Here is a 16,229-nt window from a genome sequence, read left to right as displayed (position 1 = left end):
GAATGAAATCTATTCCCAGACGTTTAAAAGGTATTGTTGATACTGCATGATATTCTACTAAATAATTACTTAATAAAAAGTTAGATTATTCAATAATATATAGACATTTTTTAAAGTGTACAATGACTTTTGTGAGATAAAATTTCCGGCACTTTTTGGTTTTTGATTTTTTAAAAATTAAGTTCTAATATATTTTTTAAAAATTTCATGTAGTTTTGTTGAAAATTGGTCATAGATCTTATAATTAAATACCTATTCCGAAATATTAGTTCTAACCAATGGATTGAGTACTATTTCATTGAAAGTCGTAGGTGTACGAACACTTTTGGAACCCACTGTATGTGTTATTATTTTCACAGCACAGCAGATGGCACTTTAGGCATCCAGTCTATGTGATCGAAAGGCTAAACATCACTCACATTGCTAAGATTTCAAATAGATACAATATGACATAAAATTAGGTTAAGTTCAAATTCAGATAGAAATTAAATTTATTTAACAATTTTAATATATTATGAAACAAATCTACCAGCACAGGCAGGGGTCTAACTTTAATATTTTATGCATAAGATTTTACAGTATACAACGCTAGTTTAGTTAAGTGAAAAAGCGGAAGTTATACAATTCAGGCAGCATTAATCAGAATGAAAACTAATAAAGAATTTTTAGACAGCATCATTTTATAAGCGATCTTATTTTCACCATGGAAAACAGAAAAAGAAACTGTTTTTGTTTTTCATTGTCAGTACAATAACTCATAAAAAGGTGTATGCAAAAAAGTTACAGTATTTTTCCAAAAAAGTTAAAGTATATGTTCAGAATTGATGTAGCTCTATTGCTGACCTTAAAATATAAGTTTTGAAAATATTTCAATACTTAAAAATATCAGACAAACTGATTTGGAGCTTCTTCCAAATGTTGCACATTAAAAAGGAAAATAAATAAATAAGTAAAAATAAATTAAAATGGATTTTCATCAACTTTTTACATTGACTAGGTGATAGAACATACAGACATATTGGTTGAGAAAATACATTTAAAATAAAAATGTTCTTTGCTTGCCTCGATCCACAAACTTAAAACAAAAATTCTTTTCAGTTTTAAGAAATTATGCTAACTTTTACAGCATTTTCTGCACAACTTTAATGAAATAAAATAATTGCTTAATTCATGAAATGAAAGACAGAAAATAATCTGTTGAAACATTTAATGGAAAGGGAGTAAATGTATCACCTGAAAGCCAAGGGATCATGCTCACTTACATTTTATTGCTGACAATTAAAGATTAAGATAGGTAAACTTTTCTGATCTCTAGTGGCAAGTAGAAACAAATTTATTAGTTTGTAGTCATCACACATTTTTTCTAGTAGTCACTATTTTTGTAAACCAAAAAACAAAGGGGGGGGGGAATCCAACAACAAAATAAGCTTTTAAATTGCTACTAAAACTGAAAAGAAATTATCAGTTAAGTAAAGGAAAATGTAGCTAGTTAATGATGATAAATTTTGATTAATAACACACGTGGGGTTGGGGGAAAAGGCTATTGGGTGACAAATTATGCTTAAATTTTTAGTTGTCACTTTTCTTTATTGAGTGGCCACAAGGCGAGTAGCGATTATTAATCTTGATCTTTGTTGTCAGTAAATACTGTAGTAAGAAATCATTGAGTAAAAGTCACGTTTTTTCTGACTTCCTGCAAAAATAAGCTCGTCCATGGAAGCATAGAAGTATCATCAACAATAATATTTATAAATGGTTTTTCATTTATAGTACTTATTTTCATTAGTAAGTGAAAATTTGGAGAAAAATGCATGGCCACATTGTATGAGCAGTTAGGGAACTTTGCCATTATAAACGGTGCCCACTTTTCTTCAACAAAATGCTGCAAATCTGTTTTTTCCATTGGCAAACAGAACGCTGATTTACAACATTTAGCTTCTGCTCCTCTGTATAAAAACGAATAAAATAATGAGTGGCAGCCAAATAAAAGAGAATTATAATCAAACTAAATAAATATATTTTTAAAAAGTCTGCTGGATATTTATGCAGTATTTTATACCTTTAAGTCCAAAATGGAATTACATGAAGTCTTTACTAATTGTAAAGTATAAAGGGCTTTTTGTATGTATTTTGCATAAGGATCACAATTGTTCCATTTTTTCTTTTTCAATGACACAAAATTAGTTTAGATCGTTACGGTGTGCTGTGCAACCATACTTTTTTTCTTCTAAAATTCGGTTTAGTTCCTTTTTATTCTACTTTTTAGTAAACTTTTCATAGAAATTCACCAGCATTTAGGGTTAAAAATTCCAGTTTGTTTTACAACTATATGCAGTTCAAAAGCCTACATTTTTCAAGAATGATAAAATTTGCCTAAAGCTTCTAAGTTAATTACAAAGAGAAAAACATTTAATTTCAGCATAAATTCAAGGTTCACTGGCAGCTGAAACAAGATCTCTTCACAGCTGCTAAAAAAGTTTGCAATGACTTACGTTAGTTACATTTCAGTTAATGGGCTTCTGAGTTATGATCACAGACTGGTTGCTTTATCATATACAGTCAAACCAGTGTAAGTTGATCACTCGCAGTGTAGTACTTTAATGGTCAACTTAGACAGGTGGTCGACTTACAAAGGGTTTGTTATAAGGATCTCAGCCCAATTTGGTGCATATTGGTGGTCAAGATAGACAGGTGATCAACTTACAAGGGTGGTCAACTTTACAGGTTTTATTGTACTGATTGTTGGGACCTTCCAATACCCTCAAGAGAGTAAAGTTTCAGATTTCTCAAGTATCTATTGGTATGCACTCCACGTAATGTTTTTCCCTTGCTAGATCTTAACTGGTACCTCACCAGTGGTGGATACAGGATTTCATTTTAGGCGGGGGGGGGGGGGGGGTCATGCTCAAGATTGTAGTCTTATGCAGAGGTGCCCACCAGAGGGGGGAGGTCATGGCGCAGACTGCACCATTGAAATTTTTAAGGGGTTGTTTTGAGGGGTATTTTTTCTTTTGGGGGAGCTCTTACTTTTTTTTGGGGGGGGGGTCTTTGCGATATTTAGGAAGGGTGCATCCTAGCTGTTAGGGGGGCACCTTTGTCTTACATACGGCAATTTTCTTGAACTTAGGTTTTCTTTAGGTGTCAATAAAAGCACAAAAACGGCCATTAGTTGGTTGAAAACCTAATTAATTTTAACTATTATAAATTAAATATACCTTAAATTATTATTAATTAAACTTAATTAAAATAATTCAATACATTAAAATGACCTAGTTAAGTTGTATTATAGAATGTTTAGATCAGTATTCACACCAGCAAAAACAATACAATAAATAAATGCTACGAAAATCTAAGAAAAATTATATGTTTTATGAACATGATGATACATTTAGATATTGATTAAACAGTAGCATAATACTCGATACAGGACACACATTCATCTTGTATGCAGAAAAATACAATAAACTTCACTAAATAATAATAAAAAATGCGCCGAAAATTTTCTTTAAAATTAAATATTTTATGAATATAATTCATGAATATTCACTGATTCTTTTCAACTGTAGAAAAATCAAAAGCGGATATGTTTCCATCGGTTTTGGGGTTCATCAGTTTTTTTAACTTTTCAAAAAAGATAACAATGTTTTGTCAACCAAACGCTTCATTATTTTGGTCACTCGCGAAGAATTTAGAATAATCCTTTTTATAACAAACGCTACTTTTTTTGGCACAGTTTCCTTCTAATATGATGGGCTAATGACCGAAAACCTCGTGTAATGAGGTTTTGGGCAAACAGGATACTAAAATTTTACATTTCCTGCCCGACACGAAGTCCAAAACACTGATTTAAACTAACTATTTACAGCTCATTTAAAAATAAACACAGCATCAACAAAAACAAAACTATTTAAAAAACACTACAGATAAGAATAATCTTAGACTTAACATAAAAAATATTGACACATTACAATAACTATCAACGATTAAATTTGTCCAATAAAAAGCAATCAGGCGGCAGATATGTTTTTCTGATCTGTCAGGCGGCAGATTTCTTTCAGGGTTCATACTCTATTTGGATGAAAAAATTCCATGACTTTTCCAAGACTTTTTCATGACTTCAATGAAAATTTTCATGACATCGTTATACGAAGAGAATAGCACTATTTAATCTCAAACTTCGTAATATTTTGAAATGAGCATTACAAAACGTCTATATAAATGCCACAGCCTCATTGAAGCACTTACTCGTAATGGAAAAAATATAAGTGCACACTTAAAAAACTAAACTATTCTTATTTGTCTTCATCATATAAATTTAAGTAAAGTAAAAATGCAGCGAGGCGAATATGACGATGCTTAAATGTCTGATATTTTTTTTAAAAAACAGGCAGAATGATATTGAATGGGACAAAGGTTGAATGAGTCATCACTAAGTTTCAATAAATTTGCTTCAAAAGTTACCTTTTAGTGTCAACAGTGCCTTTAATCATCCACGTAACTTGACAGTATTTTGGTTCTTTGAATAAAGCCACATAGTTTGGTCCTTTATGTTTCTAAACTAGAACTTTTTTGAAAAAACCATTCATTAATGAATCAATCTTCTGATTCAAAAGTATATTTGTTTTAATTACAAATTTGCATATTTCCAAATGTATATAAATTAATAGGTTCAGAAGTTCCAGAACACGTTTAATTCCAGACATTGAACGTAGCAGTGGGTCGTATGGATTAGTTTTGTGTGTCGTATGTTGGGCACTACTCTTTTAGAGCATTAGAATTCCTTTTTTTCTGTATTCTATCGCCTGATTTAAGATCTTTATTTTCTAAAACATTCAACAAATTAAGATAAACTCTGATAAATTTAATAATAAAGTCCTTACGAGTGATGGAATCGAACTCGCATGCAATTGAATTGCTTTTTTTTTTGAGTGGGCGTGGCAAAACTAAGAACGTGAAATTTTGCTACTACAGAATATGAAACATAAGAAGTGTTAAAAATAACAGTAAATTCAAAATAAGTGATGTCCAGGCAGTAAAATCACATCGCAAAAAATGGCAAGCAGCTGCGACAGGAGTGGATGCAATGAGATTTCTAAATTCAGATTTGATTTTTGGATCGTTCAATTTTCGACTTTTAATAGCTTTTATGTGCTATACTGTTAATTCAAGATTTCTAATGCTCCTTTAGTTGCTGTTCTTTTCTCTTTGTCCAGGAAATTTTTCCATGACTTGAAATAAATTTCCATGACTTTCAATGAAAACTTCAATTTTCCATGACTTTTCCAGGTCTGAAATTCTGTTATTTTTTTTCCATGACTTTCCAGGATTTCCATGACCCGTACGAACCCTGTTCTTTTCATAATACTGGCACCTGAAAACAGCTGCTGCAAAGAATATACTGTCTCAAGCAGAGCTAATTTACGGCCTACATATAAATAGAAAAGTGACATGTAATACCCCAAAAAAGGGAATTCAGAAATTATTTACTCTCTTGTGGTTTCGGTCAAGTTCTTTTCTTTCTTTTTCAAGCTGTCATTTTCACTAATCAAATGCAATGAACCTCATAACAGATTAAAAAGTAATGTCACAGATGGGGCGGGGGTCACGACTCCCATGACCCCCCCCCCCTTCTTTGTATCCACCACTTCATGTAATGCCCAAAAAAAATTGAATTCAAAAAGACATTTACTTTTTCTCATGACTGCGACATTTTTAAATATTTTTTCAAGCAAACATTCAAAAATTTTACCGCCTTTTCTATTTTTTTTTTTTTTTGGGGGGGGGGGGGGGGTCATGACCTTTCCTTTTGTATTCGCCGTTGTACCTCACTAACTTTTGCACATTTCGCTTAGAAAGTAAATTTGCTTCATATACCTCAATACTTTTGAGCAGAGAGATAAACTAAAAAGTGTAAACAATGAGTCTGGATGTCCTGAAACTTACAGAAGGTGAATCACATAAAACCTGGAGCACAATCAGCCATGCAGCTATAGAAACATGCAATACATTGAGCAACTGGTTGCACCGGTTAATTGATTTGATGACATCAATATTTCGTTAGATGATGTTGCGGTGAGTGTCCATAGGAGATTTTCATTAACCAGTAAGGTTATTATACTATTGTAATGTGCCTGGTTAGTCACTGGTTAACCACAGTCAACCAGTTATTCTTTGCGAACATACCCATGGTTTCTCATCAAAAACCTTAACACAATGAAAAACCTTAAAATAACTGAAAAATTGAAAATTTATCCCTTACTTTTAGATTTCAAAGGAAAATAAAATTATTGCCATGTTAACTTTTCACTCATTCACTCTTTTTTTTTCTTTCTCATTTCACTCTTTAGTTTCATCCCACAAATGCTTGAAATACTGTGGTCAATTTACATGTGTGCAGATTCAGGGTTTGTGGATTTAAGGAATATAGATAACTGCCTTAGATGGATTTTAAAAGTTCTGGCAAAGTTTAAGAAGACAATAAAATTGCTTACTTTTCCAAAATTTCTTTGTCAAAATCCTTCCACAAAGCATCAAACAAATTCTGTTTCCAACAAGAAATATTTTGAAAAGATTCAGGTACTGGCAAAGGGAGGATAAGATCTTCAAAATTTAAGGCAATCGATGGAAGTTGGCAGGAATAGCTTTGTCCATTTTCACAAGTGAATTCTGCTCTAATAAAAATATATGATATAAAACAAACTAGTAGACATTCATGTTTATAGATATGGATTTGAAATTGAAGGCCTCAGCACAAAAAGGGGACAGCTTCACTTTTGGGGGTTTTCTGTTTCACGCAGAAGAAATCTATATGAAGTAAACTATTATCTTTCATTCAGTACAAGAATGATATATCTCCAACTAAGGTAAAACACCAGTAGTGGCCACTTCAAGGTTTAAAATGCATTAGTAGTGGCGACAGTGAAGTATATTTTGAAACTGTAGGTCTACAATTTTGATTGTCCCTCTTGAAAGCCAATGAGCATTTCATAGTCCAACGTTTTCTAAATCTTCCCAATCGCTAAAAATACCAGAATTTCAATTTGTTCAATTTTTTCTCGCACCTCAAATTTGATCCAGCAGTGGCTACTCCAAAATCTGAAAATTTCAGTAGTGGCCATCTGACTTTTCCCTTCCGAAGTATTTACATTATTTACTACTAATTCAAATAACTGATGAATAAAATTGATTCAATATGATAGTTACATTAAGTACCAACAAAAAATCACATTATTATTGTTCATTTCTTTCTTCAAAGTTTCAAAAGTAAACTTGAAGTGGCCACTACTGAAGCACAGGCCACTAGCAAAAAATTATAGATACTCACAAATAAGATCAAGCTGTAGAGCCAATAGGTAAGTTGCGGGCCAATATCCAAAACAGTGGGAAAACAAGCTGCCGTGGACCTAGTAAGGAATCCATGGCGAAATTCAGGCTAAAGACTGGCCACAGCTGCTTGGCAGAATATCTTAATAAAACAGGTACGCTACCATCAAATATTTGTCAAATCTGCATTAATTCAGGACACCTTTTTAAGTGCCAAGGCTTACATCCAGAGGTACAGAGACTTTGTGAAATACCTAAATTATATTGGACTGCCAGAATTCTAATGAACATTTATTGAACGCAATTCATTTTTCCTTTCTGATTTGTTCATTTATGTATTATGTTGTCTTATTTCTTTGTTTACCGAGCTGCCAAATCTTCATGGATTGATTTCTGGTTGACCATATGTAACAACAAAACAGAATATAATTTAGATTACAGTGAAGCACTGTTTATATGTTTCTCTTTTATACGTTTTTATAAATTATACGTTTTTATGATTGGTCCCTGCAAAGTCTAATACACATTAACCTATACCAATTATACGTTTTTTCGTTTGTATGCTTTTTTCATACAGTCCCTTCAAAAACATATAAACGGTGCTTCACTGTATTATCATAAGTCCAGTTCTTTAGAGGGTTATTATACATATTTAGAGCAAGAACAGGATAATTCCAACTCAATTTTTTATTGAAATATCATTGACATTACGTAGGGTTATGTAGATTAGGTTACGTAGAGGCCAGGCACAAATTCAAATATAATATGAAATATAAAGACAAAAGTTTTAAAAATGAATTCTTAAAATGGTCTTTTGCGACTCCTGAAAATTCTTAAAAAGTGAAGCGCTCCTTTTTTTGCACCCAGGTTTTGAATTATAAGAGAAGATATTATAATATAACTTTCTTACTTAAAATTCAAGGTCAAAGGAGAAGGCTGAACTGGAATAAGATCTAGATCAACTGTTAGAACTAAAAGAAAAGAAGGAAAAAGATAAATTGCAAATTACATTAGTTTATGGTTAAAACAGGTTTTCTGTTAATAAAATCAGACTATATTTATAACATTTTGAAGTTTTTAAAAATACTTATGAGCATTTCAAAGTAACTGAACTGTCTTTAATTTTTTATGAATGAATTTCGACAAAATACTCCTATTAGAAGAAAATAATACAAACCATTTGATTCTACTGGCAATGCTTTAAAAACAGGAACTTCAATCACTACGTAGTAGAAAAAAACATAATTAGCAAGCAATTTTAATATCATGCTAGAAAAGTGCCAAATGTTGCTCAGTCACATTAATTTTCTACCATTTGTATCTTACTTTATTATTTTAAACATCATTTTCAGAAGACTAACTGTCAACCATTTAAAGACCATATGAGGCAGTGATAAACAAAGGGATGTAAGTGGACATTTTCAAGTTTTGAATAAAACGCTTTTCATGCTGCATAGCAGCACCTAAAAGAGCTACTAGTACAATCTCTTGCCCCAAGAAAGGGGAGAGGTTCCCCTACTATTTGTACTGGCTATCTTCAGATTTTTAATTTTGCCACTTACATTCCTTAGCTTCTCACTCCCTCCTATGGTAGAGCAAGCAAAATTTTTTTTTTTTATCATAAAACTGTTAAATAGAGATAATAATGACATGTACATCAAGTTTTGTGAAAATTAGTACAAAAAATTTTATGTAAATTGATGGAACATGTGACTTTAGTATACGGCCCTTTACAGATGTAAAACAACATTTTTAATTTGATTAATTTATCAATAAACTCAAAAATATTTGCATAATTGATTGTCATAATTAATGACATTGCTTACAAATAAACTTCAATTAAAACGTAATCATGAATAAAAGTGAAGCATGATAATACCAATGCAATGTTTCCAATCAATATACAGTAGACCCTCATTATATGCGGGGGTTACGTTAAAAGAAAATGCCACGTAAATGAAAACCTAATAGTAGTGTTAAAATAGGGGTTAAAAAAAGCTTTGTTTTTAAAATATATAACAAGTTTAATATGTACTTATTTTGATATATATATGCACAACATGCATAAAGAAAACATGCGTCAGTATTATAAAAAAGAGCTGGTTATAATAGTATTTTGGCAGTCATTAATTATTTTTCTCTATAGTTTTTAGAAGGGCATTAACGCAACCATAATCACTCCCACCACTTCTATGACAGGATCTTCCTTTACTAACAAATTAGTAAGACCATTTTCCATTGTCAAAGATTTCTTTTAAAAATCAAGTAAAATAAAAACAGTAGAGATGTTCAGATGAAATTAATTTATATAGTTATCTTATGAATAAAATTGAGGAATAAAATATTGGAATCAAAGCATTTTTGAAAAATAATTCACTTGCCGTGATATTAATTAAAAATAATAACTAAACCTGATATTTCTTTACAAGAAGGTGATGACTCTGTAGAGATTATGATGCCAAATAAACCGAAAAATTTTTTATCTGCATCTTCAACCTAAAAAAAAATATTCATATGACATAGACTTTAGTGTAAGAAACGTTAAGTTCATAGACTTTCTAGCTTGAAACTAGTTCTTGTGAAACTTGAAACATTAAATGTGGAAAAATGTATTATTAGAATTTGAAAACTATTTATCAATACACTAAAGAAAACATTTTTTTTTTAAGGTGCATGTTTTAGCAAAAATTATAAACCTCATAGTTAAAATTTTGAGATTTGATTGTTATGACAGCAGGTGTTAACATTTTCTTTCAAGTATGAGCAAATAAAATGGTCTTTTCGAAGTAAACCTTTGCTAACAACTCTTTAATAAAAACTAGAAATTTACATTCATTTTTAAACTCATTAATTTATACTACACTTCTTAATATATACATATACAAAATATAAATACAGTATAATCCATTCATTTCAACAGTGACATGATTTCCCCCAAATTTACCAATGCATTAATTTCCTTTTAACATTAAGGACTAAAGAATAAGTTGAGTAGTTTGGATGGTTGTGTTTTCAGCGATGATAACTTTCAAGGAGCAAGCATAGTAGAGAAACAAAAAATAACTTTTATTTTCTGATTATTTATGAAATACATCAAACATAAATTAAGGAGTAAATGACCATCCTTTTGCTCAAAAAAAAAAAAAAAAAAAAAAAAAAAAAAAATGCAAAATACCAATAAGTGTTTTTTGGGGTGATTATTTTTTTCCCAAAGCTGTTACGCAATAAGCGTTTACTGTAAGCAATTATTCTTAATCACTGATGTTTACGGCTATATAAAGTAACTTACTAGTTTTAGACTAAATGGAAGTTTGACAACCGATTCATTTGCTTGTATATGAGTCTGATACATTTTTAGAATGTCTGAAAAGAGAAAAAAAATTAGTAACAAAACATTAAACACTATAACAAACCAAAATATTTATGTACAGTCGACTCCCGCTACAGCGCGATTCAACTTACGCAAAATGGCTATAACGCGAGTTTTTCACTGGTAATGAATTTTAGAGCTAATGCAAATTCCTCGATCGCAACACGAAAATATTTGGAAAGGAATCGTGGTCCTAAGTATCGACTACTAAATATTGGTTTCGTGAATGAACTTTCATCCTTTTAGCATCAGTGACTCTGCAAGTTCCCATACCACACTAGTCTAAACATTGCATTGTTATTTCGCATAAAAATAACCACGCAACATTTTTTATTCATTTTTTCTAATTCTGAATATGAAAGGTGATGAAATACTGTGGCCCCTAGGCACATTGTTTCATCTAAAGTTTGATAAGATGAAAAGAAAAAGTGAAAGTTTGAGGCAATTTTAGAAAAGGTAAAGATCCTTGATACGCTTGAAAAAATTGGATCGAAGGAAGGACAACAATTTGGTATGAGTGAATCTTTCATACGTACAGTTGAAAGTCACGAAAAGGCATTACGTAAAAATTCAGAACTTTTATAATTTTAATATAAAGCTTGCAGAGTAGCGTCTAAGCAAAATGCAAACACTAAGGAATTGGAAGCTACTCCTGTAGTGCGGATTATAGAGACTTTGACAGAGGGGTGTTACCATAGATGGAAACGTAATAAAAGTAAATGAGAAGCAACTGAATTAAAAATATATTAGAATAACGATCTAATTGTGCACCTTAAATCATCATCTTCAATTTTTTAGTTATAAATATAACTATTATAGCTGCTGCACAGTGCTATTATAGTGCAAAGCTACCATTGGTCATTAATTTTGTGCATTGTAACAGTATTTTATATCGAATAATGCAGATTTTATTTTTAATGTAGTAAAAATTCCGGTTTTTATGTAAGAAAAGGTAATGTAGAAATGGTCTACAACAGTTTGAGGGGTGTTTAAAAAGTCTAAAATAATTGGGCATGTTAATAAAAAATTCATATGCATACTCTTCTCCACAACGCAAAAATTCAACTTAAGCTAGGGGTCTTGAAACGCACCCCTTGCATAAGTCGGGATTCGACTGTATTGCTAAATATAACATTACCCTGATTTGTTGAGATAGCTGATGAATCATTGATGTCAATGGAAGTATTTTCAAATAATCTTTCAATCCTAGATACATGAAACAAAAATACACATCACTGATTTATTTTCAAGAGAAAAAATTGCAAATAATAATAGTAATAATAATAACAATAATAATCATAATAATAGCCAAGAAGAATGTGAACACAACAAAGACTCTACTAGTTGGAATAAGTGGAAAAAAGAATGAACTTTTTATGTGACTTGTTTTTTTTGGGGGGGGGGGTGGGGGTGGCTCAGAGAGCACTAGCACGTCTACTGTACTAAAACTGATTACATAAAAGCATAACATAAAGTTGCCAAATGTGTCATACATAAGAAAGAACAATATTTATTAGAAAAATATTAGCAAAAGAAATTTGAAGAACAATTAACATAATAAAATCTAGTTCCACTAATTAATTTTTCTATTTTTTAGTTTTCTATTTATCTAGTCTAAATAGAAGATGTAGAAAAAAACAGAGCTTTCTATTTATTTTTACCTAGTGCATAACAAAATATTAGAATTTTAAAAGTAATAAAATGTACAAAAGAGTAAAAAGGTAATCTGACTAGTTTCAATATCTTTACTAATAATAAAGCTGAATGTCTGTCTGGATGTTTGGATCTCTGTGACATGCATAGCGCCTAGACTGTTCAACCGATTTTCATGAAATTTGGTACAAAATTAGTTTGTAGCATGAGGGTGAGCACCTTGAAGCAATTTTTTGAAAATTCGATTTTGTTCTTTTTCTACTCCAATTTTAAGAACATTTTCCCGAGCAAATTATCGTAATGTGGGCAAGTAAATTACCAAGTTATCATAACATGGAACTTTAACAGGGGCAAGCAAATGAACATAGCAAATTGGCGAGAAATTCATCATTCAGTATTTGTAAATATACAGGCGCACTAAATGACCTTTTAGTTTTCTACTACAGGCAAAGCTGTGCAAGTGCCACTAATAAATACATAAAACAAACACTAAAAAAATATGTATTACGCTTATTTGTGTATTAAAAGCATGAACGTTTATGTTATTCAAGCTTTTAAGGTAGGGAATCTTTTCTTCATAATAGATATTCATTTTCTTCATAATAGGTATAAGTGCACAAAAAGATGAATTGTAGAGGTTTCCTCCAAAAGTGAAATGTTTCCTAACCAGGGTTACATGGTAGCGGATAACTATTTAATTAGAGTAGTCATATATTTTGTTGTTTTAATTCAGTAGTTCCTTCAAATACATTGTGCAAGGAAAATTCTGTTTGGCAACACCTCCAAAGGCAGTTAATGCAAGCCCAGATCTATGTACACTATGATAAAAATCTTTCAACATTATTATAAAAATAAGAATTAACAACTGCCCCTACAACTGCTCAAAACTTTAAAATAATAATAATAATTAATAAATAAAAACATTTAACCAAATGAACTCATAATTAAGGTAGAAATATCGGAGCAGTTCAAAACAAACAACAATCACTCATTCAAAAAAATAGTTATTTAAAAGGGGGGGGGGTGCAATCCAGTGGTCGCTTAGGGGCCCTGATGATTTTTTGCAGGGGGTCCAAAAATTTACAGATCCGGCCCTGCAGGTCTGAATACTATATTTAGCATGTATAACAAGCAAGTACCTGGCAAGTAGAAATACAGGTTCTGGTAAATCCTGAACTAGAGACGCAAATTGTAAATTAGAATTTCCACCTAAATGAAACAGATTAATGAATATTACATAACTGTCTTCTTCAAAATACTTAGAAATAAGCACAATTACATTGCTAATTTAAGAGAAAAATAAAATAAATCACTGAATTTTTTAAAGACATTTCAAAATAAAATTTAATAATATTATAAATATATACACTACACATTGAAAAAGAGTGAACATAAGGTTAAATATATTTTGAGCTAATGTCCAGAAAAAAAAAATTATTTTTATTCTTACACATATTGTTGGAATTCTGGCAAAAGTCATTAAATCCACAAAAAATTTTGATGAATCACTGTACAAAATTAGACTTTACAGCTAGTTATTTAACAAACTGAAATTATAGAGTATAAAAGTCTCATGAACAAACTTACTGTTAGAGTTAGTGTCTGCAAAGTAAGTTCTGCTATTTTTCAAATTGACAATGTCTCAAAAATGGAGCTTAGAACTAAGCATTAGAACTAAAATTTTGAACAAATTAAGTACAAACAATTACTGACATAAATACATAATGTAAATATTTTTCTCCCACAACCGGCAAGAAAAATAACATTCATATTTTATCAAAACATTTCCTATGTTCTACCAAATTTCTTTTGTCTTTGCCATTACAAAAAAAAAGCATTCAATAATTAAATTAAATAACACAAAGAAATATGTATGCAATTTAAATGATAATAAATTGATAAATATTAAATGAAAAACACGGTAAAGTAAGAGGGGGAAAAGGGAGTTAGAAAAGTATTCCCAAAAGACCTAGAGCAAGCAATTCACTATTATTGACTTTTTCAAAAAAGAATGAACTGAAAAAAGGTACGAAAACAGATTTCATAACTCAAGTTGTGAGTTACTTTTTATAATTTTCATATGTACTTGTAATCTTTCATACTAATTGTTTAATATTTTGGTTTTTAACTTACTTCAAAAACCTTTTGCCAATATAACTTTAATTATTTCCTTTACATAGCTGTTAATTCATTATTAATACGTTTTAATACAAATGCTGTCAATTTAGAAAGGTAAAGGAAAATTCCCCGCTTAACCAAATACCCCGCTTAATCGAATAAAATTTCTTGGAACCGACGACATTCGATTAAGTGGAGCTGACAGTATATGTTAAAACTTTCAAATTTTTCTTTGATTTTATTAGGTTGTTGTTTTTAAATCTTACCTAAAGCAGCTTAAACACATTATAAAAGGTTTCTTATTGATGTAAGCATGGGGTCAGCAAATGGAGACCTTGGAAGTTGTCCCCCCCCCCCCCCAAGCAACCATAGTTTTAATCAATGTTGCTGATTCTAGTATAGTAATGAATAAATATGTATTTTATATAACCACACTCAGAGAAATTATAAAGAGACTGAACTCTTTAACTAAGATACGAATATTTAAACTCATCACTGAAAGCAAAATAATGGAGCATTTTAATTAACTATGATTTTAACTGAATTTAGGGATGAATGGTTGAGTAAGAGTACAGTTTTGAGTAATGATTATATAATAGAAAACATGTTTTCATGGTAATACAGATTATCAAAATCAATACCAAGTCATCAACACTAAAATTGATAAATAACTTTTAATAAGTCAAAAATACACTTTGAAAGAAACAGTTACAAACCTTTAAAAAAGACATCCATAACAAGGCAATTAAATTTATAGGAATTAGCATTTTATCGTAAATGATAAATTTAATAAATACAAAGATTAAGCATTGTTTTACATAATAATTAAATGCTTCAAATATTCAGAAACAAAAGTATAAAAAAGTTTTAAGAATAAATGTATTTTCTTACCTGGTACAAATGATGTCAGAGGGTTTTTGGAATCATTTTCATTTGTTTGCAATTTAAAAATAGATTGAATCTGCAAGTAAAATTTAAATATTTACTGTAAGTTCATAAAACCTCGTTTATCCAGATCTCTGAATAATCCAGATCAAATCTTTAGCCTTATTTAAAATTTGTGTTTGCATATGTAATTTTAAATTATGATACTAAAAACATAACTATAAGTACACTAAACATTTGCTTTTTGAAAAAAGTCTATTGTTGATGAATCGTTTGCGTGACTATGATTAGTTCAAATGCTACACATGTTTGAAACAGAAAAAAATGAACTAATTCTTTGTTAACTAATGATGTAAAATTTTTTTATACTCTTTAATATCTAGTAAACAATTCTGTGTGAATCTCACGAAATATGTTTTTTTTCCCCACTATGAACAATAAGTCTGCCTATTTAAACATCTGCTTTCCTTTTTTTCCATACTACCTGGATTATCCGAACTTTTGAACTTTACAGCCTGCCTTTGGTCATTGTTGGTCCGGATAAACAAGGTTGCACTGTACACACCTATATAGATTGTAAGCATAAATGTTGATGCACTATAAACAATTGCAAGTGGCAACATTTTGATACTGGTCATCCCTAGTTCTGGAAAGACCTACCTTTGTCATAATGTCAATATTAAAAATAAAAATAATAAAAATTAAAATAAATTGCCCCCCCCTCACCCTTTTTTTTAAAGCTGAATGTGAGTGGTGAATGTATTAACCTTCAAGAACGCAGACGGTTTGAAGTAACATAAGAACACAGGTGGTGTACTCTGTACCCCAGCATGTTTTAAAGCTTAACAATCAATTTTTAAACATTTTCCTACTTAATACA

General features: G+C 30.6%; 1 protein-coding gene across 1 annotated transcript in view; it reads right to left on the bottom strand.

Moving 5' to 3' along the window:
* Window positions 1-409: 409 nt before the first annotated feature.
* The window catches only part of LOC129228520 (AP-5 complex subunit beta-1-like), a 59,008-nt gene continuing 43,188 nt past the window's right edge, over window positions 410-16,229 (bottom strand). The window contains exons 18-26 of the mRNA XM_054863200.1: window positions 15,356-15,425; window positions 13,486-13,555; window positions 11,832-11,899; window positions 10,613-10,686; window positions 9,735-9,819; window positions 8,501-8,545; window positions 8,234-8,294; window positions 6,492-6,671; window positions 410-1,946 (exon numbers count right to left, since the gene is read on the bottom strand). Coding sequence (XP_054719175.1) covers window positions 1,661-1,946; window positions 6,492-6,671; window positions 8,234-8,294; window positions 8,501-8,545; window positions 9,735-9,819; window positions 10,613-10,686; window positions 11,832-11,899; window positions 13,486-13,555; window positions 15,356-15,425 — 939 coding nt within the window. The 3' untranslated portion in view covers window positions 410-1,660. The remainder of the gene's footprint in view (window positions 1,947-6,491; window positions 6,672-8,233; window positions 8,295-8,500; window positions 8,546-9,734; window positions 9,820-10,612; window positions 10,687-11,831; window positions 11,900-13,485; window positions 13,556-15,355; window positions 15,426-16,229) is intronic.

Source organism: Uloborus diversus, chromosome 8, assembly GCF_026930045.1.
Source record: "Uloborus diversus isolate 005 chromosome 8, Udiv.v.3.1, whole genome shotgun sequence".
Taxonomy (NCBI): Eukaryota; Metazoa; Arthropoda; class Arachnida; order Araneae; family Uloboridae; genus Uloborus; species Uloborus diversus.
This window is presented reverse-complemented; position numbering and strand designations above follow the sequence as displayed.